General features: G+C 40.5%; 1 protein-coding gene across 1 annotated transcript in view; it reads right to left on the bottom strand.

The window, feature by feature from the left end:
• The window catches only part of PAXBP1 (PAX3 and PAX7 binding protein 1), a 33049-nt gene extending 11195 nt beyond the window's left edge, over nt 1–21854 (bottom strand). The window contains exons 1-10 of the mRNA XM_054973304.1: nt 21191–21854; nt 17477–17605; nt 15143–15319; nt 14441–14662; nt 11925–12028; nt 10818–11038; nt 9509–9698; nt 3141–3264; nt 1893–1992; nt 925–1040 (exon numbers count right to left, since the gene is read on the bottom strand). Coding sequence (XP_054829279.1) covers nt 925–1040; nt 1893–1992; nt 3141–3264; nt 9509–9698; nt 10818–11038; nt 11925–12028; nt 14441–14662; nt 15143–15319; nt 17477–17605; nt 21191–21680 — 1873 coding nt within the window. The 5' untranslated portion in view covers nt 21681–21854. The remainder of the gene's footprint in view (nt 1–924; nt 1041–1892; nt 1993–3140; nt 3265–9508; nt 9699–10817; nt 11039–11924; nt 12029–14440; nt 14663–15142; nt 15320–17476; nt 17606–21190) is intronic.
• Between the last annotated feature and the right edge of the window lie 3708 nt (nt 21855–25562).

The raw sequence follows: 25562 nt of genomic DNA, 5'->3' as shown, positions 1-25562 counted from the left end.
TGAAAATGTTTTGTTATCTAAAAAACAAATGCACTATTTGGGTAGACTGTTCATTGCCAGAATTAAAAAGAAAAACATGGCCTAGCTTTTAAGCCACATTGTCAACAGAGTTACACTTACACCGCTAAAAGGTTTTTTTAAAAATATTCAAGCATCTTTATATTAAGACCTAACAAATTTATTATCATCTCAGAAACTGGTTTTACATCTACTCTGTTACTGCAAGCCTGAGTCAGGAATTTTGGCTTCAGTATGGTATTCAGTAAGACATAACCACAAAGAAATAATTCCATGGGACAATCAGCTTGCAAAGGAGCAGCATCCCTGAACAAACCAATGTATTTATAAACTTGCCTAACAGACCGTCAAAGCTATTTACAAGATTACAAACAAATAAAAAGGATTTCTTTTTCATCTCCCAATTTGCTTTTGTGCCCAATTCAAAGCACTGGTATAAATCTTTAAAGTTCTATAAGGCTTGGGCTCAGTATACCTGAAAGACTGCCTAATCCCATGTGAACCTGTCCAACTACTCCGGTCATCTTTGGAGGCCTTGATTTGAGTGCCCCCTCCATCTGAGGCTTTCTTGGTTGTGGTGCCCAAACTTTGGAACTTGTTCCCCAGGGAGATTTTTCTATCTTTCTCTATTGTTGTTTTTGCCAGTAGATGAAGACTCTTTTTGTTTTGTTTGGTGTTCCCTCAATAACCTTTATTAGCCCTCTTCAATGTTTGTGTGGTTTTGTGTTTTTACATCATGTTTTACTTAAATGCTCTAAATATTTTATATATATTGTACTTTAAATGCTTTTTAATATCTCCAATGTTTTAATGTTTTGTTTTACTGTTTGCTGCCTTGGGGGACCCTTGAATTAGGTGGAAAGGAGGCACAGAAAGGTTTTAAACAAATAAGGTGAATATACTGACCTCGCTCCATATTGAAGTTGGTAGTATCTGTTGAAGTTTCTTCATCATCACTAGAAAGTCCTTCAAGGTGATCAGTCATCTTTCCAGATTGCTCTCTAGCAAGTCTGCGACGAGCTCTGTTAGCAAGGATAGAATTTGATGATGCTTCTTCAGGGTACCAGGTATCCTCCTATCCCCTAACAATGCATGCCCCGCCCCCCGCCATGCCGTAAGAAGATATTTGCTAGTATTTTCACTTCCCTCTTTACAACAAGGGAAGTGAAACAGAACTAAGACTTTTTAGCATTAGAGAACATGAGCTATGCAAAAGGTATCAGCACTGCAGCTTCTCAACATTACTCTACCTTTTGTGTGAGCCTGGGAACAAAACTTATGTATTAAGTACCCAGCTCAGCAGCCAGCTTCCATTCCCCCCCCCCACCCCATCAACTGGCTAATTATGCTGCACTATGTAAGATCCAAACAGTACTCTGCCAACAAAGATGCCAACTTATATTTTAAGATGTGCATTTATCAGCAAGCATGCACTATTTTTCCTAAAAATTTACATCACACACAGAGCTGGACTCCACAAACCACAGTGGAAGGCACTGGACAATCCACAACCTCCCTCCTTCCCTCCACAAGCTCTTTTTTACCAAGGAAAAGTGTTTTCCCAGAGTTAAGGAACCCACAGGTCAAGTAGCTTCAATGAGGAGGGGAAGGGAACAAGAACTCCCTTTATGTCTCTTGTGTGTATGAAGATCTGCTCATAGAAGAAAGGAAGGTTTTCATTTTTTTCCTTTTCTTCTCTGTCCTGCAGCCACCTGACCCAACATCGCTATTATTAGTCCAGGTAGGGTCCCTTGACTCTGGCAATACACTTTCCTGGGGTTGGAAAGAGCTCTGAGAGTGGGAAAAATTCTGTGATTCTTGTGTCTGCAGCTCATGGGATCCAATATAGAAGGACTAAATACAGGAAGCCTCACCTTCTAGCCTCTCTTTCAGCAGTCCGTCTTTTTACATGTTCTTGGTACAGTGTTCTGTCTCGTCCAAAAGAGTCAAGATTTGGTGCCATCAGTGCTTTACCTGGAAGTATACAAATCCTGAAATTAGGAATCCTTCACGATCTATTACAAGGAAGCATAATCATGACAGTCTTGTTTCTTTTATTTTTAAAAAAGCAATTTTCAGTGTGTCTTTAATACACCTTAAACTTAGTTTACATTTCTGTACCATTCCCAGGCCCTACATAAAGTGGTGGGAGAGGTGGCAGAATTGCCTTCTGAAAAGATTCCCCATTTGGTGCAAATATAGTGCTTTCGTCGCCATGTGCATAACAATTAAAAAAGGTAAAACCAATATAATGTTATCATTTAGCACTTTGGTATATAGCATTTAAATCTTTTTAATACAGCATAAAGAAACCGTTTTTTGTATTAGAAAAAAAAACATTAATGGGCAACATTTGTAAGAGGAAAGATCAGAAGGAGAAAGACCAGCCCTCTAGCACATCTATAGGTCAGATCTATGTTCTTGATGAACAAAGCGGATGAATAACAGAAACTTACAGACTTTCAGTTGGTGTTAGACAATAAGCATCAGAATATGTTAACTAAAGATTGTCCCATACTGGAAACTAGGAAGCAATAAAAACCTGGCAGGGGGAAGGTTTAACTAAGATTTGTAACCGTGGTACTCAAGAGACTATAGGCTTTCCCAAGAAATTTTATATACTCACTTTTAAAGTATCTTTTATACTATTTTAGAAATTTGTCCTAGCAAAATCGTGTAATGTATGTAAGAAACAGAAGTGTTACCACAAGATTTTATTTTCCTGGACCAGTGTTTAATGTAAAGAACGGCAAGATGAATCCTTATTGTCCCCCCATCCCCAACGCAAATCTGAACACAACGTTACTGAAATTTTAAAACGATTAGTAGAAAACCTGGATACTTTCCCATTCTGTACAATACTTTCCAGTAATTGAATTGAAGACAATATGAAGTTGCACACACATCTAATTTGTAAAAGGTACTGAAGTATGAGATTATGGCTTTTAATTACCATGAGCCACAGAACAGTAAAGGTCTGAGCTAGGGTTTTTTTTTTTAACTAAGTTTGTTTCTATCAGGTTTACACTATACAAGCTTTGCAGTTTTTCACTTAAAGTTATAACTGTACTAAGTAAACAAGGTTGTTTAATGAATAATAAAAACCTTCAAGATGGACTGACTTGAATGGCTTGAAAACTCCGAAGATTCATCTTTAATATCATCTTGTCGTCTTTGGACAAGGCGGGAAGCTCGCTGTTTGTACAGCTGGTGCATTGATGACTCGAGTTCGTTAATCAGGGGCACCTGTAAAAATATAATACTCCGTAATAAAAAAATCTTCATGTGCTTAATTGTTTGGGATGCCATACAATTCCAATATGTACTGCTGCAGTTTTAGAAGAATCACTTTCTGTTTATGGCTAAATTTTAGTAACTGCTATTTAAGAAAGCTGCAGGGGAAAAAAATGACAGACAAGCTGAAAGCAAGTGAGCAGGCCTGCAAATAAGTCCATAAAAGTTTCAAGCCTACAGGAAAATTTACTAGCCTGCCTACTAATGTATTAGTATTCATCAACTGTGATACTTGGAACAATCTGAGCCAAGGAAACTCCAATTTTCCAAGTTGGACAAGTACTTTTTCCCATGTACTTGGATAACCTCAATAGTTTTTTCTTAAAGTAAAAATTGGGAAGATATTAATTTAGGGTTGGATCCTACAAACCCCAACCATGGAAGATCTTTCCTACTTCCTTGCCCCCGCCCTTCCCCAGGAGCCTCATGAAACTTGCAAAAACTTGATGCTGGCAGCCACAGAAGCCTCGTGGACAAAATGCCACAGGATGCTGCAGTGAGGAAAAGAATTGCCCCTTTTTACCCTTCTACAGATTATTTATTGCTATAAGAGAGTCTGTTGATAGAAGAGTGAAGTAGGGGTGAATTTGCCACATTTACCCTCTATCCTGCAGAACCAATGGCATTTTGTTTATGAGACTCCCACAACCTCTGGCATCAGCTTTTTGAAGATTGGGGGAGGGGGGAGCTGGAGGAAAGAGATCTATCTTCATGAGTGTCTCCAATTCACAGGATCCAACCCTACAGGCCAGTCTTATTCATAGCATGATTGCAGTCCACCAACTTGAACATAAATATATTTCAAAAAGGAATTTATTAAATGGAATTTATTCAGAAACAAGCATACTTAGGGCTGCAGCCAAAGTTAGGATTTAGCATGTCACTATCTTGAATTCTGTAAGACAACTGCAAAAAAACAAACAATAAAATCTTACTTTTAAATTATTGAGTCTGATTCAGCATTCATTCTGGGGGGAAGTGTCTAGCATTTACAGGTGTAAGAATTTTTTTAAAAAATTTTTTAAACAAATGGAATCATTCAGTGATCAGATATTTTGTTCTCTATATATTTCCTAGCTACCGATTCATTCTGGATTTACACTTAAGTGATGCTGTGGAAACTAAACATTCCATGTGGTAAGTTACTATATACAACATAGTTCCCCCAAATTGAAGCAGAGCTACTGCAGCTGGATCCAGCCTATCTGAAAACATCCTCAATTCCTTCCTTTTTCTTCTACCATCAGAGTCCACTGGCCAATTCCAAATATCTTTTAGTTGTAATGTTGAGTATTACATTAACAATCTAAAGACCCAGAGGAGTTCATCTAACAAAGAGAGCTGTGGTTCTCGAAAGCTTATGCTACAATAAAGTTGGTTAGTCTTAAAGGTGCTACTGGACTCCTTATTTATTAACAATCTACAGCATTCTGTATTATAGCAGGGACTTTCTGATGATCTCAGTGTTTAATGAAGTGATGTTAATTAATAGCCATTAGGCAGACCATGAAGAAAAAATTATCACTGAATTCACATGCAGATTTTCTAAAACAGAATATAATAAAAGCATTTCATATTAAATGATGTATATTACATTTCTAAAAGAGGATATAATAAAAGCAGTTCCTGTTAAAGGATGCATTACATTTATCTTTATGGACAGAAGGAACAATTTTCTGATTTCAGCATTTTATTCAACACATTTTAGGTTTTTTTTTTTAAAGGCAAATGTTACATTGAAGATTTTTTAAAAATCTAGTCTTGTGAACCAATAGATGACCATATTCTCAAATTATTTATGCGGCTAGAGAATTCACAATAGTTCCAGAAGTAACCAAAAGCGTATTTTTTTAAAAAAAACTAGAGAATATTTCATCTTATTTTATTATTCTTCTGTGCACAGAGTAAACTAAAAGCTAAGTACAGCTCTAGGGGCTGACTTCATCTTCCCACAGACACTACACATAGTCCCTTTGCCTGAGCAGAACAGAAATAATCCTTTTCAAAACGGTAATCTAATCATGTATTTATTTTCATTGCCAACTGAACCCTTGCCAACTCAAAAGGGGGGGTGGGGAGCATCAACAAACATGAAAAAAATCATACAGCAAGAGATAGGCAGCAACAACTGTATCACCTACTCTTAACTTCAGAAGCAGTGGAGTACTATGAGACACAAGCAGGACAAATCTATCCAGCTCTGCTCCATACACTCTTCACAAATGCTCTAACACAACTGTGTGGCTAACAGGACTACTCCTGTGACAATTAGGAATACATATTTTCAATGTGACAGTGGACCCTAGTTGCAGCTTCTTCCTGAAACACATGGTTCACTATGTCACCACATGTCCTGGAAAAAATTCCAAAGATTTTTCTGGGCAGGAGAAATGACTCCTGTCCTGAATCATGGATCACCATCCTGCACATCATGCTCATACTGTTTCATTACCAGAACTATATCGCCATAGAGGAGAAACAGAGTATCCCGACTGAGGCCTGTTGGTATTTTTAAGTTTGACATAGTTTTAGTGTTATGTTTCTGGGCTTCACTACCTACCTTCCACAAGAGGCGCGACAATTAATTTTGTTGGTATTCTGATCTTTTCATTTGAGAATGGAACTTCAAGAATTTTATTTCATTTTAAAAAGTAGTTGGAATTTGGATTTTTATCTTCTGTACTGTTTTAAGGTGTTCTTAAAGCTGTATATTAAGTTACTTAATAAAAATAAATAAAATAAAAATATGTTTAAAGCTTATTTTAGTCAGATTGTGTTACTTTGGATGGGGCTTATGTAGCAGAGACTGTGTTAGATAGCAATATGTCCAAGTTCTTGGTTTTTTAAAACATTTCTTATTAGGGAAAAATTTAATTGGCAGCTTTATTGATTAACATTTATTATTATTATTAATAATAATAACAACCGATTTATATACTGCTCTTCAGGGCAACTTAACACCCTCTCAGAGAGGTTTACAAAGTATGTTATTATCCCCACAACAAACACACTGTGAGGTGGGTGGTCTGAGAGAGTGCTGACTGACCCAAGGTCACCCAGCTGGCTTCAAATGGAAGAGTGGGGAATCAAACCCAGTTCTCCAGATTAGAGTCCCGGCACTCTTAACCACTACACCAAACTGGCTCTCTACTTTTAGAGCCTTTTTTTGTTTGTTTAATGTTATTCTTTTCCTGTAACAGGGAGTTAAAATAAAAATATATGTTCTAATAAGGAGTAGGTAAAGGTAGTCCCCTGTGCAAGCACTGAGTCATTACTGACCCATGGGGGACGTCGCATCACGACGTTTTCTTGGCAGACTTTTTTTTTTTTTTTACATGGTGGTTTGCCATTGTCTTCCCCAGTCACCTACACTACCCCAAGGAAACTGGGTACTCATTTTACCGACCTCAGAAGGATGGAAGGCTGAGTCAACCTTGAGCCGGCTACCTGAACCCAGCTTTCCAGAATCGAACTCAGGTCGTGGGCAGAGCTTGGGCTGCAGTACTGCGGCTGTAGCTTGTATATATTAAGCTACAGGTTACTGAAAAAAGTGAAAACTATTTTCCAGAAATAAATTTATATTGAGGATCTGTGCTTGTTTAGTCAATTAATGAATATGTTATAATGCAGTTATTGGGCAGGTATGATTCTTTAATCATAGCTCTACTCAAAATATATTTCTATAGCATCGACACACATTGACCCTTTATTCTTGTTAAGCCAATACAAACACCATCACCAATGCTCCATGATAATCTTGTTCTGATGGATCACCTAATCAGGGAAATTATGAAGGAGTTTCCTTCTCTCAAGAGTAATCTCCATCTCTGTGCAATAGATTTTTCATGAACCAGAGTTAGCATCAAGCAACAGTTTGCAATCATGGTTAGAAGAAATTTTATAGACTATAATTTAGCATTAGCTTTGATTTCTGAAAATAAGGGTGCACATGTAGCAGAGAAACATACTTATAACTCACCATATAAAATCGTACTATTTGATATGCAATCTAAAAGTATAAATATCTTAATTTGCTGTAAGAAAAAATACAAGCATACCCAATATTTTGGAAAGAGTAGCAAACAGCTGCACGCTATGCTATCATTGCACATAATTTTTTTTTCTGTTGGAGATATAGGAAAAATAAAAGTTGAAGGCAGAAAAAGCATACTAGTTGGAAAGAAACTATCTCAAAGTCACAACAGGTAGGACCAGATATTAAACTAAACTATCACTGAAAATACTGAACACGTTAATAAAGTGTTATCATTAAGTATATTATAGAATATTAATTGTTGCCAAAATTATTTAAACAAAAATATTGTCTATGTCTATATCTGGAAGAGTTTTTTCAGTGCTTCCCAAAATGTTCCAGTTTTTTCACTGGAAAACCCGAAGAAATCCTCAGACTTTTCATGCTATACATTTGGAATGAGTGAAATCCTTTGTAAGTCAAGGTTTTCTCACTCAAACAGAAAACATTCCATAGTAGTTTGCATTTTGCTCATTCTAAAAGTTCTTTTCAGTATTTCCCCAAATTTTTCATTGGAAAACACTGAAAAAGGCCTTGGAAAAACAGGGAAAAAATAGCTTCCCCTTGAAATTTTCAGGTTTTTTTTCCAGGCAGGCCCTCACTTCTCTAAACAGAGGCTATACTCTTAAGTACACTTAGGGAGTAGGTCCCATTGCATTCAGTGGGATTTACTTCTGAGTATACATTCTTAGGATTAAGCTGTAACTGTAGCAAGTTCTGAAAATGAAAAAGGGGAGGGAAGGCAGGCGATGTTCAAGTGGACGAGGAAGGGGGGCAGGAGCATGCAACCCTATGGAATGCTACTCATTTCTTAAGGATGGTTAGGTGATTGGCTTGTACTGCCAGTACACTGGTCCTATAAAGGCCACAATCTAGTTAATTTTATTTTTGCTTCAAGTTTCAGGGATACTTTGCTGAAGGCTAATCTGGGTTTTCAGTTCTACTCCAATACACATCTCATTTTTTCCTTTCTACAGCTAACGTGCATATCTAAGTGCACAAAATTTTCTAAACTTAGATATTTTTCTGGGGCCTTTTCTCCAGATTACTCTGCTTCCAACCTCTCTGTGCAGAAAAAAATAGTTAGATAGCATGAATAAGAAAATATCCAAAACCATATTTTCTCCATTTTTTGTTCTTATGAATTCAGCAGAGTTCTAATTCAGTTTTATTTTTTAAAAAGAAAATTAAAATAATGGATTGATACTACAAACCAAGAGCAAAAGATGCTCATGAACCTTTGTGTCTCCTCTTTTCCCAGCAGAACTGAAACCTCTGAAAACCTGATGGCAGGGGTTAGAGAAGCCTCACAGAGTGTCACAGGGACACTGAACACAAGGACACTGAAAAAAATCACCCCTACCTTTCTCTTTCTCCAATGGAGCCTCTTATTCCAGCAAAAGCTCCACTGGCAGAATGGCAAAGTGACACAATTTCACTCAATTCCCAGGACAGTCCCCTGGGCCCCAAGGTATTTTATTCATAAGGATCTCATGGCACCCAACAGCATCTGCATTTCACAGAAACCCTCATAAGCAGCAAATGTATCCTGTATTGAGTGTGTTCTTTATTTGTATCCCTACAAAACTTTTAAACTATTAAATGCAACTGGAAACTATCAAATGTACAAAGGATAGAACTGCCTGAAATGCAGCACAGCAGTGCATCTCAAGTGCAAGATTCCAGAATGGAAGACTTATCTGAAAACTGATTCCTGATCAACAGCCTCTCTTACAACAGTCCATAATCCTGCCACTAAAACTGTCTAGAATCCAAACATGCCATAATGGAGCCAGGGATTTAAAATTTCTTTTTAAAGACCAATTTTAAGTGTCAATTTCCTAAGTTTAAAAAAGAATCAGGAATAGATGTCATTGTTGTACACATTCTCTTCTTAATGCCTTAATCTGGAAAATGCAAATTAAACAATAAAAAACTAACTTGCCATTATGTACCAAAATGGTTTTCAGGGACAGAAAAGTAGCTAAGAATTAGAACGTTTGCATCATGATCATAATGTTCCACTATATTTCCTCGTGACTAGGAATGCTTTAAAACCAAACCTTCAAATTGGTGCTGAGCGTTTCATTGGCATGGACAAGAGAACATGAGCACAGACTAAACTTCATTACTGAAAAGGATGAACAGATTTTGCATTCTTACCTTTTCATTGAAACACTCAAGCAAGTCTTGGACATACCCTCGCATTTCTTGCAGAAATTTATACCGTTCACCAATACCCCCAGAAGACCCTTCCAATCTTTCAATTGTCTTGATAGAGTCTTCACGGCTTTGCTGATGTTTCTCATGTTGTTGCTGATTTCCTTTCTGAAATTCTTTCATTGAGTCCAACCTAAAGGTCAATGGACATATACATTTACATCCAAAAACCTATGACATTTTTTCTCCTTTATCGAACTTTTAAAATAGCAAAATAATACAAGTACCAGATGTAACACTAACATTTTGAAGCTATATTCACTATGCCAAAAGGTAGCTAACCTGTACCAAAAGCTATGCTTGTCCAACACCTCAACCTTGGTGCTTTTCCCCTACTGAGAGATAATACATACATTTAATCACATCTTTTTCTACAGACAACAGCACCCTTTACTTTCAGACTATTGCTCCTTTCACTCAACCTCGCCTCTCCCCATGCTCATAATACCCAAGAACCTTGGCACACATGCCATGGACATTCACACACATTTGGGGCTACTGCTTCATTTCTTAAATTTTCTGATATCCACATATACTGTTAATGTGTCACATATAGCATGTATTTCAGTTTTGCTGACCCTGCTATAGATGCCAGGTACCATTCATTTCTTCCATGTCCTTTGTGTCTCTAGTTAGGGTGTTACTTTGACATGATACTGTATTCTTAATTTCCACTGATCTCAAAAGAAGGCACATTGCATTTTGAAAGGATAATTTCTTGGAGGTCAATATTAAGAGTTGGTTAACCACCGACTTCTACTAATCTTACCGACTTTCCCTTAGAAAAAAGTCTACAAAGGGGAATGCAAGCCAGTATTTATATAAAGATGCACAACCATGCATTCAGTAAGCAATTTGGATATCCAAAGAATATAATATATTTAAAAACATGATTTTAAATCTCATACCTAAGGAGTTTACTTATTCAGAAAAAACAATTTAAAATTCTTATAAAAATACCACGTAGTAAGCTAAACTTCACTGTCCTTTCAATTCTTTGGCTATAAAATTACTTTTCAGTGTTCAGAAGATGCATCAATCTTCAATAAGATCAAATGGTCATACTTAAGCTTCACTTCCAGAGAAATAATCCAAGCAGCCTTCTGAACATAGTTTATCTTCTTTTTTATAATGAGGATCCAGTCACTATATATCCATCGATGAATTCTGAATCTGCCCCCTAGACTAAAGATGCCCGAGAACAGAAATCTAGGGGACAGGTCTTAAATTTTAAAAAGTTAATCTGTCCTACCTGTCTTTAAGCTGTTTCTTTACCAAATCTATAGAAACAGGAGTCATCTCATTACTGGGAGTTTTGAAAGGAATTGTGTTATCTGATTTTTGAGACTTTGTCTCTGAAGATCCATAAGCAGCATATGTGTAAGGAATGCCATAAGAGGAACCATAAGGCATTGTCTGGTAGGTATTGTGGTAATATAGATTATTCACTTCAGCAGGCTGACTTGCTTGAACCTACAGGAACAAAATATGGTAACATACAAATATATAATAGGTACGAAACAGATCATAAATACCCAATTATAAACTGAAACAATTTGCACAAAGATAATTCAGTCTTGTAGGCAAGTTTTTTTAATTACCTGTAAAATTCTACTAAGCACCAATTTCCTCCTACGCATGCAAATACATATCAACAACAGAAGAAATTCAATGTATTTTTCACCAGCACCGTCACTCCAGTATGCTCCAAATCTTTACGGAGCATACTGAAACGACTTAGAAACCCGAATCCGAAACGGCATGCCACTTCAGATTTCAGGTTTTTTTCTGAAACTTTTCCCCACTTCGGGTAAACCCAAAGCAGGAAACCAGAATATTTTTTCGGTGTACACCTCTACTCACAAGCACTTACAGGATCCTGAAAGGGAAGGATATGAGTGTTGTGCTTATGGGGGTGGGAGAGGTAAGATTTCAAATCATGCTTCTCTCATCCACTTCTCTTTCCTTCTAATAGCAAAATTAATGGTTGTCTGCCCATCACAAAACGCAGCAAAAATGACTACACATTGCCAAGGCGGTTTTGTAAAGATATGAGCAGGTTAGATTTTATATACAGTGCCCTGGAGAAGAAAATTTTCCTCTCATTTTTCTTCCCACCATGAGATTCTTCATAGATCTCAAAATTGCACAAATTATATTTTTAAATGCCTTAATCAAGTGCTAGAAGGCCCTGGGACTGTGGGGTGAGTGGGTAGAGAGATCTGTTATGCCAAAGCACCATGCCCAACCCACTACAAACATGCAGCTGTCAATTCCTGTTGCACTTTCCCTTAAACAATGGAAGCATGACAGCAGTTAAGAGGATTGTTTCCCATTTCAGAATTATTCCAATACTTACCTGAGGTATATTAATGCCTTTACGTATCTGTTCTTGTTCCCACCGACTGAGTTCTTCATCCTGTTCCCCCGTAACGAGAGCTTCATCATCACTTCCTTCAATACCTGCTCACAAAGGTCAAATAAATAGGAATAAAATACTAATACTAAATAATGGAAAGCATTAACTTAACTTAGCCGCCCTGAGCCCATCTGTGGGGAGGGCAGGGTATAAATCGAATAAAATAAATAAATAAATAACATTCAAAGCTGTATTGCCTTTCCCAGAAAAAAATTTCAATTTGGAAAGAGTATGACACACATGCTCTTGCCCATATAGTGAAGAATGCTGAGGCTTGGCTGTATTTACACTGTCAGCATAAAAGCCTGGGTGATTAATGTACACAGCAAAAGATTCAGCAAGCCAGAGAGATTTTTTTTCATTTTTTCTCTCAACAGCTGTCGCTTGTGCTATCTTAGTGTTTTTGAAATTCCTCAGTTCTCTAGAACCTACTTTTTCCACAAAGCTGTTTTTTTATTATGGTCTATAGGAACAAGTAGAAGATGCGCAAGGACTTGCAGGGAAGGAGAGTTTTTTCCTTCCCCCGCCAGCCCCTAGATAAATGGGCCATGAAACCTAGATGGTAAGGGACTCATCCACACCCTACCATTTTCTCCACTATCCTTTGTTCTATACTTCCTACCATCACTCTCCATTCCTCTCTGTCTCCTTGCATAACCAGTTGCTCATACCATCTGCTGGCTCACATAGCAGCAGGTGGGTAGAGCAGCCGCAGGGTGACTACAGCTCTCCATCAGCTGGCTCATGCAGCAGTGGCTCCAGTGACTCCCTCTTTGATTCATGCAAGTGTGGCTCCCCCTGTTCCCTCTAAATCTGCCTGCAAAAGGAGCAGCTTCTCATCCTCCCCCACTTCTGGCTCAAAGGGATGCTCCTTTTACATTGTCTGCTCCGGAGTAGACAATGTTGCCCGCTTTTGGAAGATTTAACCCCTCCTCCATTTGTTTTTACTTTTCGTATTTCTGCAAATCTGGAATTCCAGATTTGCAGAAATACAATTCCAGACCTGGGATTCTGGGTCTGCAGAAGAACCCTTCCCCATGTGAACTAGGCCCCATTCTCTGGGTTTTTCCTATCTGTGCATGTTCCAAGTTCAGAATCAATATGTGATAAAGCACATAAATAACTACTTGCTTGGTTGCTAACTGTGGCAAAGAGAACATGCCCTTAGAAGAGTGCTGGTTCAGTCTCCTTGCTACCATTTGCATGAACTCATCTTCAGCATGAGTCTAACACTTTAAAAAATCTATTGTACAGAACGTGGTGAGCAGCCAGGGCAACATATGGTTCATTCAGATCACAATGGAAGCCGCCTGCTTTTTACTATTGCCTTTGTCATCTGTATCCTTTTGTGCTTAATCAAGACTTAGGACTTGAAAGCAACTCAAAAGTGTTTTTTCACGGTTAGTAAGCTCTAGTAGATGGTTGCTTATTTCATGAAGAAACTGAAACTGCCTAGAATAAATTTTATAAGCAGTTTTAAGGAATGCAAACAGGATTCAGGAAACAAACCAGATTTTTGCCAAGCCAGCTTTCCCAAATCAAATCAGAGAATTCTGGTTCCAACCCAGGAACAGGGATCCAGACCCCCAGATAAATCAGTGTAAATCAAGGAAACATGTCTGGCTCTTTGCTGGGCTTCTCCCACTTTTTTCAAAGAGAGTCAAAGGCAGAAGAAGGTGGGGGGAGAGGGGGGGGGTGAGTGGCAAAAGTGTGAAGAAGCTATCTTTGTCCTCCTGGCTTCTGTGAGTGATCTGGTTCAGTTGGGATAAGCTGCAACAGTATCCTTTGCTTCAGTTTAGTTTAGGTGGAATTCTCTTGTTTAGACATGATTCTCTGGTTTGTTGTTGGTCCCCTTGATTCAGTTTGGTTGTTGAGCTTCCTCTAGCATTTTGGAATGTGCCTGTGGCCACTGACAATCCTGTCCCTGAGTGTTTCTGCCTGAGAACCTGCTTGAAAATGTTTCCCCCATAGGAAACAATGGAGAGTGACTGGAAATACCTTCTTCAATGGCCCACAGAACTGGACCCTGGGGTCCAACCTTCCTGAAACGTGAGGGATCTTTAGAGGACAGTCCAGAATAGGTTGTCTGCACATTTGGAGTTTTCTTTACACACGCACACACACACACACACACACAGACCATATATGTGGTCTATATATGTGGTCTATAGCTACAATCAACAATCTTCATCGCTCAATAAATATCATCATCAATAGATCACAACCAGAGTACAAATCTTTAACATATCGATAGTCCATACACAATCAAACGTTTGCAGCTAGGATGCTAATTTTGTCCTCATTTTGTAGGTTTTTAATTTCTTAATGACTCCATTTAAACTGTGTATTTATCTTAACTAAGAACATTTAACTAAATATCTTCATAAATAAGCCAAATAACTACAGCATGACATTTGAAACTTATTGCAACCTTGCTACTGATCTTGATACATCACCTATTTCTTCAGCAATCTTTTGCCTCTGAGACTTCTCTTTCACTGAAAAGACTATTCTTCGCTTCTCATCATCATCATCATCATCACTGGCATCATTTTCATCTTCTCTAACTAGGCGCCCTTTCCCAGGATCATTGTCAAGTGGTATAAAGTCTCCAAGCTCACGAGCCATTTGGCGCTTTTTCCTAGCAGCATGAATAAAAGCAGCATCTGGGATTTCTCCTGGAGAGAAAGGTTATACATTGTAAAAACTGTCACTGATATCCAGCCCACTTGTTCTAGTAACAGCTGTAACAATTCTTGTATTTCGACTACCAAGAATACCTGGTATGAATGATGAATATGGCTACCACGCACACTTAGTTGTGCTCATATTAGTAATTGTTCTTAAGGCAAAGAGGTTTTTTAACACAGAGTGACACCACTATCATTACCATATTTAGCTTTTCCACATCAGGCTTACTGATGCACTGCTGATAGCTATATAATAAAAGGACATTGCATGACTAAAGATTCCCATATATTATAAAAGGCATAGCTACATAGCTTAGCTTTGCTACATAATGACTAGAAAACAGAAATGTAAAGACCTTCAAAAAGATGACCAACGGAAAAGTCTTTAGTTTTAGGATTTTGAAGAAAATATAGTTAGATGGCATCAGAAAAATCTTTCTAATACTGCTGTTACTAGAATATACTAACCTGGACGCAAAACATTCAGAGAGGACAAAGCACTTGAGAAAGCTCCTGCAGCTTTTGGTTTTTCTTCTTCCTTCTCACTTTCAACTTCCATCTCCTCTTCTCCTTGTTCACTATTTGCAGCCCCATCTTCTTGGACAGCATCTTTAGTTTGCCCTGTTTTGTCAACAGACTGTTCAACTGTAAAACAAATCTATATTTTAAGTATCCTTTGGGGAAAAATGATACTTTAAACAACTAAAATATTGATTACAAAATCAAAACTAATTGGTTGGATCCAGACAGGTTTTTGACTCATTTTAAGGCTCCTTAATTTCAGTAAAGAAACTGCCAAATATGAGACAGTCAAGTCATTGAAATATTACTGAACTGAAACCTTCAAAATTCCACAGAAGACATTAATTACTTTGTGTTCTAAATTACAAGCATGCTTGAAGAAGCTTCTAAACAAATATGGCTCTAAAAGAACTCAGAGAAAATCATTCCTAGCAAGCCCTCATTAGAAACTTCCAACAGCTGATACTGAGATTATACTTCCAGGTTACAACTCTGAAAATCTGTACTGAGATAATCACAATTGATATAAATATGCAAATAGACCTGCAAGGACTTGTTGGGGAAGAGAAATCCCTTTTCCTGCAGGACCCTGCCCTCCCTCCCTACTTCTCTATCTCTCACCTGCTCTTCTTCTCCTCACCAGCTTTTGTTCTGCTCTCTTACCTCATAACCTGCCCAGCAAGAGACACACTAGGGAGATAACGCTGTAACAGAAAAAGGAGGTTCTCCCTATAAACTATCAATCTTGACCCCAACGACTGTAAACAATTTTAATAAAGTGCTAACCGTGAATAAAGTACAAGGTGCTACTAATAAATATGTTCAATACAATCAATACAGTATAAATGATTCAAATCAATATATACAATTCAATCAGTCAATATCAATAAATAACTGCCAAAATACCAATCAACAATCTTCATCGCTCAATAAATATCATCATCAATAGATCACAACCAGAGTACAAATCTTTAACATATCGATAGTCCATACACAATCAAACGTATATTCCGTGTAAGGTGACAAAAGAAATCAGTCCTTATCCCACATATAAAGGGATCTGTAATCTGTAAGTGATGTCTGTGCCAGTTTCTCAGGAATTTTCAGAGTGGTCACACCTTGAGATCTCAGAATGGTTACACCTTCTCCAAAGGGAGTTGCTAGTAACTTGCCCGACAAACCGCTAGCTGTATTTGTTTCACAGCAATAGCTTTCTCAGGGGCAGTAATATAACAGTAGGAAGACTTCAATTACATCGGAAGTACCGGGTCTGGTTTCGGCAGAACCAATGTACTGAACATATTGTATTGAACATATTTATTAGTAGCGCCTTGCACTTTATTCACGGTTAGCACTTTATTAAAATTGTTTACAATTCCATCAATCAGGTGTGAATTAATTGATAGCTTACTGGTGATGGCTAAAACTCTGATAGCATCACAATGGAACCAGAAAAATATCCCAAATATAGATCAATAGTAAAATGAAAATCTTTCAAATCATCTTTCTTTGAAAAATGGTGGCCCTTCTTTGAATTTATTGCTAGCAAAGATGTCTCCTCCAAATGAATTATATCAGACAATTCTTGACAGTTAATCACTCTGCCTGTTAGCATATGTAGTTAAAACTGTTCAAACTATTTTATCTTTGTTGTTGTTACTTCATGTTAATGTTATTGTTCAAGTTGTTATTTCTTCTTCTGTAGTTATAGCTATTTGTTTCTCAATAAGTAATTTTTTAAAAAATTGTTTGCAATCATTGGGTTCAAGATTGATAGTTTATAGGGAGAACCTCCTTTTTCTGTTACTGCTCTCTTATCTCCCCTCATCAGTTGTCACATTTCCTTCCCACTATTCCTTCCTTCTTCCAGTGCAATATTATACACTTAAGAACTGAAGTTAGTTCCTCCTTTCATTCAGTATCCAGCATTAATGCTGCAGTACAATTAAATATAAGGCTACACCATAAAGACCTCACAAAGGTCCTCTAGCCTTAGAGCCTGCTTTTATGCTAGAGAAGTGTATCCTGGCTTTTGTCCATGTTCCATTAAAGAGTTCTCTCCTCTCCCCTCAGAATTCCATGTGTCTGGGAAGACAGAGTCTGTACTGTAAAACAGTAAAGTGGAAGAACAGAATATGGACATGGTGCAAGATGGGGGAAAAGAAGCAGAGATAAATGCAGGAAGGGACAGTCAATTACATTTTCAATAACTATGTGTTAAGACTTATGACACAAAAATTTACACTTTTGGCTACAATTTTAAGCTAACTTGGAAATTACCATCAGCTGAAGAATTAGCTTCCACTTTTATCTTAGATTTTTCAAGATCTTCTTTATATTCTCTCTTAAGCAGCTTTACTATCTTTTTGCTGTAACTTGATTTCTTTACTTTAAAAACTTCTTCAGTTTCTTTAAAAGAAATAATAAGAGAAATTATAAACAGACAAAAAAGACAGTGAAATATCTTCTTCAGCTATATATAAACAGCCATTTTTAGACTATAACTGTCTCCTACAGTGGCTAACATCAATCAAGATATAAACCCCCACCTGCAGGCTCACATACTGAAATGACAAGACACACAAAGAACCAGAAGTGATGTGTCTTTCTACAGTCCCTGGCAGGTGACAATAACATAGCTCAGAGAATACAGAATATCAAATTAACTGTTTTAATGTTGAATTGGTGGTTTTGAAAAAAATATTTGGTTGCTTCTTACAACTGCAGCTAATTCATTCAACAGCAACTCTGTGATCCCAATAAGGCCACAGCCTTACCTGGAGTTTATTAATTGCAAAATGGGCTCCAAGAAGCCCTGTAACTAAGCAAAGCAATAATGCTCCAAAATGCAGAGCATCTTTTAAACACTGTTCTCAATCTTTGTTTCCTACTTTTCTTAAAAACTGAAAAGTAGTAGTTAAAAGGTTTTTCCCACTCATTTTAACAGGTGGATTTCTTAACTTTATAGACAGAAGATCTGAAAAAAGAAACTTTGAAAACTGGGAAGAATCCAAATTTAGTAAATGTAATTCTGAAATTATATTTAAATCTTAAAATTACTTCTTTGATGGTATAAATAATTCTGCACCTAAGTATTACATGGAGTCATATATTCAAGGTCAGGATCCTTCTGAGAAATTATGATCTACAGTCCCAGAACAAAGGAGATTATACAGAGTTACCCTTCCCTTCTTCTGTTTGTACTCAGGACTTAAGACAAGAGCTGAGATCTTTGATTTAGATTTGCTACATTTGAGGAAGCCTAATAGACAGACTGCTTGGGTTCAGGCAACATCTACAAAGCCAATGAATATCAGTTATTAAGAGAGACAGGTGGGATTTCCTTCAAATACAAACAAGCAGTAATAGACAGGTGCAAATCCAGATTTCCTTATCTTTTAAAGGGAAAGAAATTTATTTATACATGCTTCATAAATGATTTGACACTCATGCATTTTGCAAATGATCTTTAAAGAAGTGGCTCTTACAAGGTCTCAGTTGAGTGCCTATATCCAAGGTGAACCAGGCCAAACTTCACTTGATTCTAAACACAGGAGTTTGGCTATCACAGTAGTATTCCAAAAGTGCGTATTGTCACAAGGCACAATTACGCAGTGCTTATTTTGGGGGGGTCAAAAGCAATCATACAGCATATCTGTTCTGCACAGTCCACAGGAATAGAGGTGTCAGTTTATTCTGGTTGTGCATACAGGTAGCCATTAGATAGACTAACACAGGGCTAGGAGCTTCCCGCTAAGGAAATTTACCAGCAGGTGATATTTGGAGCCAGAAAGAGAGTGATTTTACTAAAATCCAAGCTAATTACAGCTCATAACATTTACTAATCCCAGCTAATCCCAGCTGTAATTATTTTACAGCTAACACTTTCACCCAAAAGCTTTGGGGAAAAAAAGTTAAATATGGTCGGTCTACTTCTGGACACATCCAAACAAACAGTGTCCTCCTGAATGGGTAAAGTGGCATACGACCAACATAAAAAAGTAGAATTTACATATTTCCTTTCAGGACTCTTCTGGGACAGCCACAAGAAGTCAGCAATGCAGATAAACTTTACACTGGTTAGTATCAGTTGTGTATGTTAGTATCAGTATGACAGGGAGTTCCAGCTAAATATATCATTAATTGTACAAGATAATTGAGTGAATTCAATCAGAGAAAGACAGCCATTTTGTGGTGTGGCACAGTCCCATGGTGCTCTCAAAACATTTGTGAGGAAGGATAGTGAATCAAATCCCTTTGCCTCCAAATTTATTTTAGCTGGAAATAGACCCGTGACTTATTACAGAAGGGCCCAAATTAATTTCAAATGACACCTTTTCTTACTGAACAATAAGAAAAAAGAACTGAGCATTAACGTAAGAGAATACCTGTCCATTTCTCCTCATGGAAGCAGCAATCAGGAACAGACTGGTCTAACGGTATATTTTAAAGGAAACAGGAGTATTTAAAAATGTACAGCTATCATATACCGCAGAGCTTTTACCTTAGCACATTTTAATACTCTCCCATCTGCTGTCTTGGAGGGGAGATACGCTCATATTCCATATGCAAATCGCCTCTGCCCCTGTCAATCCGGACAGGTAAAGTCAATAGAGCATGTCCTTCTATACTGTAAGTTCTATCAGGAGATTCGAACGAAGTATATCTCACCAGTTATTGCTGCCCACCCAGGCAGACCAAGTCAGTCTTATTCTGCTCTCCTTCTAACTGATTCTTGCGAAGAAATTACTGCTAAGGCCACAAGGTTCTGTGCTTTGGCTAGTGTGATCAGACAGAACATTCTTACTTCCTCTAGAAATTTTAATTAAGATTTTAACTATTTTACCCATTTTAGCACACTGATATACTTAATTCTTAGACATGTGTAAACTTAAAATTAATGCAGTCTTACAGTTAATTTTATTCTGTTATCCTTTTAGCTGTTTGCTGTAATGAAATCACTGCTGAGGTAGCAAGATTCTGCACCCTGACTAGTTTAATTAGATAAACTATCCCAACTTGCTTTAAGAAATTTTAACCAATATTTAACAATTTTATTTATTTAAACATATTATATAACTTCCTAGATATGCTTAGACATGTAATCAATGTATTTGTTATATATTATTGTATATGCTGACTCAAATTCTGATCCTAGATCGTAATAATAAACTTGAACTTGAACTACAGCTATCATACACATTTTTTTCTGCCTTCAGGCATCCACTCAGTATGGAAAACTTTCTCAGAAATGTTGCTTTTACCTTGTGCAGTCTTTCAGGATAAACGTACTTGACGTTAACTGTAAATGGTGCGCATAAGTTCTTGTGTTAAATGCCACAGCTAAAGTATATTTTGTGGAGAAAAGTAATCTCCATTTCTGGTCATTTTAATGAGAAATATTATACTTTAGTATGCTATTTTTACTGATCCAGAGTGTATGTGCATTTCTTACATCTCTTCGTACTTGGGGTTGTGTGTGAGACAATGCTAAATGCTGCAGAAGTGTACCATGAAAAGGCAGCAATCCTGAACAGCAAAAATCACTACTTATGAATGTATCTACTCAGGATCATTCTGTAAGTGTTCCAAGCAACTAGAGTAGCAGGGGACTGGGAGAGAGCAGTGATCCTCAGCATGACGCCTGCAAGCACCACAATGCCCACCTATAAATTCCTTAATAGCCGTTTGCTTTTCGCAGAAAACAAATAGTCAGTCTTGGCGCCTGACACCTTCATGTCTTCAAGAAACCCTCATCGCTGAAGAATGCCTGGCATACGATCATCCAGCGTTCTGGGACTGGCACCAATACCCCATGGCAGCCAGTTGTGGTGCCCCCCCCCCGTCCTCATTCTCAAAATGGCCCAGTAGAGCAACCAGAAAAGGCGGCCGCCGCCCCAAGCGGCGAGGTCAGCTAGAGAGGAGAAGGGAGACGTGATGGGGAAGGGGCTGCGGGTGGGAAGAGGGGAGGGAGGCGCGGGCCCACTGGCTTACCCTCCTCCTCGTCCTGGAAGCTGAGAAGCTTGAGGCTCCCGCGCGGCGGAGGCGCTGCCGCTTCCCTGTTTTTGTTCTTCCGCTCCTTGGCCCTAGAAGAAACCGTCACCAGGCCATTGTTTCCTGTCGAGGGCTGCGGCGGCTGTTGCGAAGGAGACGACGGCACAGGCGGCGGCGGCGGCGGCACAGGCGGCGTCTGCAGCGGCAGACCCGTCAAGAGCGGGCCTCCCCGGCCAACCGACTCGGCGCTGCCAAAAGCGAAGCCGCCAGGGCCGCTGCCCGCGGGAGTAACGAGGGGAACGCAGCCGGTCGGGAGCGGCAGGAGAGGCAGCTTTGGAAACGGCGGACCGGCCTCACCCATAGGCCCATCTCCTCCGGGCAGTTGCGGCGGCACCTGCTGTGCCTGCGGCGGCTCCTCTTCCCGCTCGTCGTCCTCCTCCTCCGACTCGTTCCGCTTCCGCACGTTCACGCGCCGCGCTTTGCGGAACATTCCCGCCTCGGCCCAACGACCACCGAGACAGAAGGCCGCCAAGAGAGCGCGCGCGACCACCACCGCAGCCCCAAGAGCGCGCGCCGCGGCTCGAGCCTCGCTTTCCCAGCTGCTGCAATAGCGTCGCCCAGGGGTTCCTACAGCGCCCCCTAGCCGCCGCCGCCACGGCTCTACCAGCTTCCGGTCATAAATGCGTGGAGAAACGGCCGACTCGCAGTACCACAGAGCTCGTTTGGAGGATAGAGCGCCTAGCTCCCATTGACTGACGTAATAGCGGCAGCCCAGAAAGGAGTAAACGATTCAGTAGCCATCTTGAATCCGATGACACGGGACAAGATCTGTCACATGGTTGAACACTGAGAAATGAAGGCTGCGTCGGCCTTTAAGAGGCCACAGCAGGCCGGTTTGGAACACTTTTATGTGGAGGTTACGGGCCCTTGCGGCTGTTTGGCGTCATTGGCCAAATAACACGGGACTGTTGCGGCTGTTTGGCGTCATTGGCCAAGTAACACGGGACTGATTTGCTTGTGCTTATCCGATCAGTACGCTAAGAGGCTAACACTGAATCCAAACGACCGTCACGGGTTTCCTGGTTTCCCGTGTTTTCAGCATGTCCCCACAGCTGCGCCTATGAGAACGGCGTGATCTGATGCATTTAATTCTGGATGTTTTCCTCATACACGTGATGATTGCAGGACTGCTTACTCCACTCCAGCTTTCTCCACTCTCACCTTGCTGAAGCCTTCCTGGCTTCAGAGCGAGGCAAGAGGGAAAGAAGTGGCAAGCTCTACCAGCCTGCCTTTCTCTATTAAAATCAGACCTCCGGCTTCCAGTGTGATTAGAGCAGATCTCACTTGAAACTGACTGCTCTGTTCTAATGAGGCTTAGTTTGGGCCATGCAGGCCAAGGACTGTATGGATCTAACATCGCAGGTACAAGTTTTGCTTCAGATTTTCAGTGCAGTCAGTTCATTAGAGCCTGCTACTGTGCCTTAGGAGTAAACAGAAATCAAGTTTACTGCAATCAAGTGAGTGAAGCTCCTGTGTAGAAAGCACTTCATATACTTAATTTAGAATTTTTACTTTTTAGAACACCCTGTGCTGAGTATTTTAAAACGTGATTAAATTTACAGTGAAAAATGCTTGCAAGAAATCTGCTTAAAGGTCAGTGGCCATCTCCACCTGTACTTTAACATACAGATTAAGGCTTGTTTTGATCCAAGCGTCTTCCCTGAAACAATTTTGAATGGCATTTTTCAACTTGAATAATGTTAAGTTTTAAAAAAGTGACGTGTTCTTGCTACTAATTTGTTATCGCTATATACTAGTGGCTATTCTGGTGCAGTTTCTGAGCTTTTAACAGCTGTATAGCAGGCAAAAATTCAGGAGTTTTACTCATCTCTTGGTTGGAAAATGCTTCACCTGAGAAATTTTTGCCTAGAACTGTAAAGACCCATGCTCAAATCCCTGCTCAGCCATGAAGCTCTTTTGGTGATCTTGAGCCAGTTACCCTCAGCGTAGTGTACCTCACGTGATTATTGTAAAGGTACAATGGAGAGTTCCTTGGATCAGGGCTGGAATTAAAATGGTATAAACAGAGAGAGGGGAGTCCAGGCAGGCTTGAATTTTAGTGGGTTTTGTTTAGAAATCACAATGTTTCCTAAAACACTGTTTGCCTTGTTTTCATCTGTTCTCTGCTTTACATTTTTTTTATTACTAAGGTACCGTAGAATCTTAACACATTCACTCTCCTCTTGGCTTTCAATGATTCCCAACTTTCTACATGGTATAGTACAGGAATAACTCACTGAAAGATTTGGTTTATAAAACAGCATGTAAAATTCAAGACTACAGATTAGGCAAAATTCAGCCTTTTTTGCGCATGAAGACTTATGGGCCATAATATAAGATCTCAAAGGTACTTTAAGGATGTTCAGTAAAGTCTAGTTGTGGGCTTCCCCCTGGCCAGCCGCCTCCCCCGATGGGTCCGTTGTGCCCCTTCTCTCCAACTTCGCCCCATCCCCGGGGTTGGGTAGCCTCTCTCCGCCTCAGACTGAGGGGCAGGGAAGGTGGTTATCGCACCAGCGTCCTTCTCCTCCACCAGCTGCACGTGCCTCTCCTCCCTTCCAGGCCATGCCAACCGCTTCCTCCCCGGCTTCACAGAGAGGCTAGGCTGCCCTTTATACCCCGTTTTCCCTCCTCCCGCCTTTCCCCAATCCGTGCTCTCCTTTCCTGTCCCACCCCTCCTTCCTCAGGCCCGTCACCCACCCCAGTGCTCCCCCAGACCCCTTTCCCCAATGGTGTTGGCTCACCGTCCCTCTGATCCTGTCCCTCACTCCCGTCAGGTCCTGCCTTCTGCTTCAAAACCCCACCCTTCCTCCGTGTCTGCTCTGCTCCTGGCGCGGCTGCCATCTTGGCTGCCACATCTCCCACTCCCCCCTGTCTGGCTGCTGCCGGCTCCATTCTCAGCTGCGGCCAGGCCCAGGCCGGGCTGGCCCTGAAGGTGAGAGCGAGGAGGGTCTGGGCCGCAGCTGTTTTGCTGGTCGCCACTCGTCTGTGGCTCCCCACCACCAAACAGCTGACTGGCAGCTCTGTGGGCTGGTGGCTGCACTCGGCCGTGTTTCCTGGCTCCCGGGGGTCCTGTGGCCAGAGAGGGATGGTAGGAGCTGCTCTGTCTCTGGGGCCCATGTGAGATTCTTCTGCAGCTGGGGGGGGGGGGGCGTGGGCGGGGCGGCAAGCTTCCCTAAGTCCAGAGTGAATGTCTCTGCCAGACACACACCCTCCCTGGCCGACCGAGCCTTCGGGCCAAGGTCCTCCTTCTCAAAGATCTGCGACATGTAATCTGCATTAGCATGGGTGCTGCCGGGCCACTGCCTCAACGTGAAGCTGAAAGGAAGAAGAGAAAGATACGAACGTAAAACCTGTGCGTTGTGTTCTTTCATTCAGGACATCGTGGTCAGTCACCAGGGTGAAGTGGTTGTTGGTCAAGTAGAACTGGAGCACCCCCACCGCCCACTTGATGGCAAGAGCTTCCTTCTCCACAGTTGTATAGCGCGTCTCTGTGGGCTGGAGCTTACGGCTGATGAACAAGATGGTCCATTCAGACCCGTCGATGAGCTTGGATAAGACCGCCCCCAGCCCTGTCCTGGAGGCATCTGCGTGGACCATGAATGGTTTGGAAAAGTCGGGGTTGAGCAACACCGCTTCATGGGAGAGGGCCGTCTGAAGCGTCTCAAACGCCTGTTGTCATCATGGGGTCCACTGGACAGCATTGGGTTGGTCTTTCCTGAGGCAATCGGAAAGGGGGCTGGCTTGGCTCGCGTAGTGAGGGATAAATTTGCCGTAGTAGCCAACCAAACCTAGGAACCGCCACATCTGCTTCTTAGAGCGAGGCTGGGGACTCTGTTCCAATGTTGTCACCTTGGCCGGGAATGGCTTACGCTGTCCTTTGCCTACTATGTACCCGAGGTATGTGAGTTTGCAGAAACTGACCCAGCTCTTCCTGGGGTTAGCATGTAAGCCCACTGCAGCCAAGGTCTGCAGTACTGCTCAAGGTGGTGGAGGTGAGAGGGCCAGTCCGGGCTAAAAATAATAATATCAACGTATACCCAGGCGAAGCCCTGACACTGGACTAGGACCCAGTCCACCAACCTCTGGAAGGTTGCTGCCATGCCGTGCATGACCTTGACCTTGAATTGGAACAGAATTGTTCCAATTCAAGGCATGACCTTGAATTGGAACAGACCCTGGGGCGTGGCGAATGCAGTCTTCTCCCGGTCTGCGGGTGCCATCAGGACCTGCCAGTATCCCTTTGTCAGGTCTAGTGCGGAGAGGTACTGGGTGGTGCCCAGCTGATCTATGAGAATATCAGCCCGGGGCATGG

Source organism: Eublepharis macularius, chromosome 3, assembly GCF_028583425.1.
Source record: "Eublepharis macularius isolate TG4126 chromosome 3, MPM_Emac_v1.0, whole genome shotgun sequence".
Lineage (NCBI taxonomy): Eukaryota > Metazoa > Chordata > Lepidosauria > Squamata > Eublepharidae > Eublepharis > Eublepharis macularius.
Note: the sequence above shows the minus strand (reverse complement) of the source record. Positions and strands in the feature narration are given on the sequence as shown.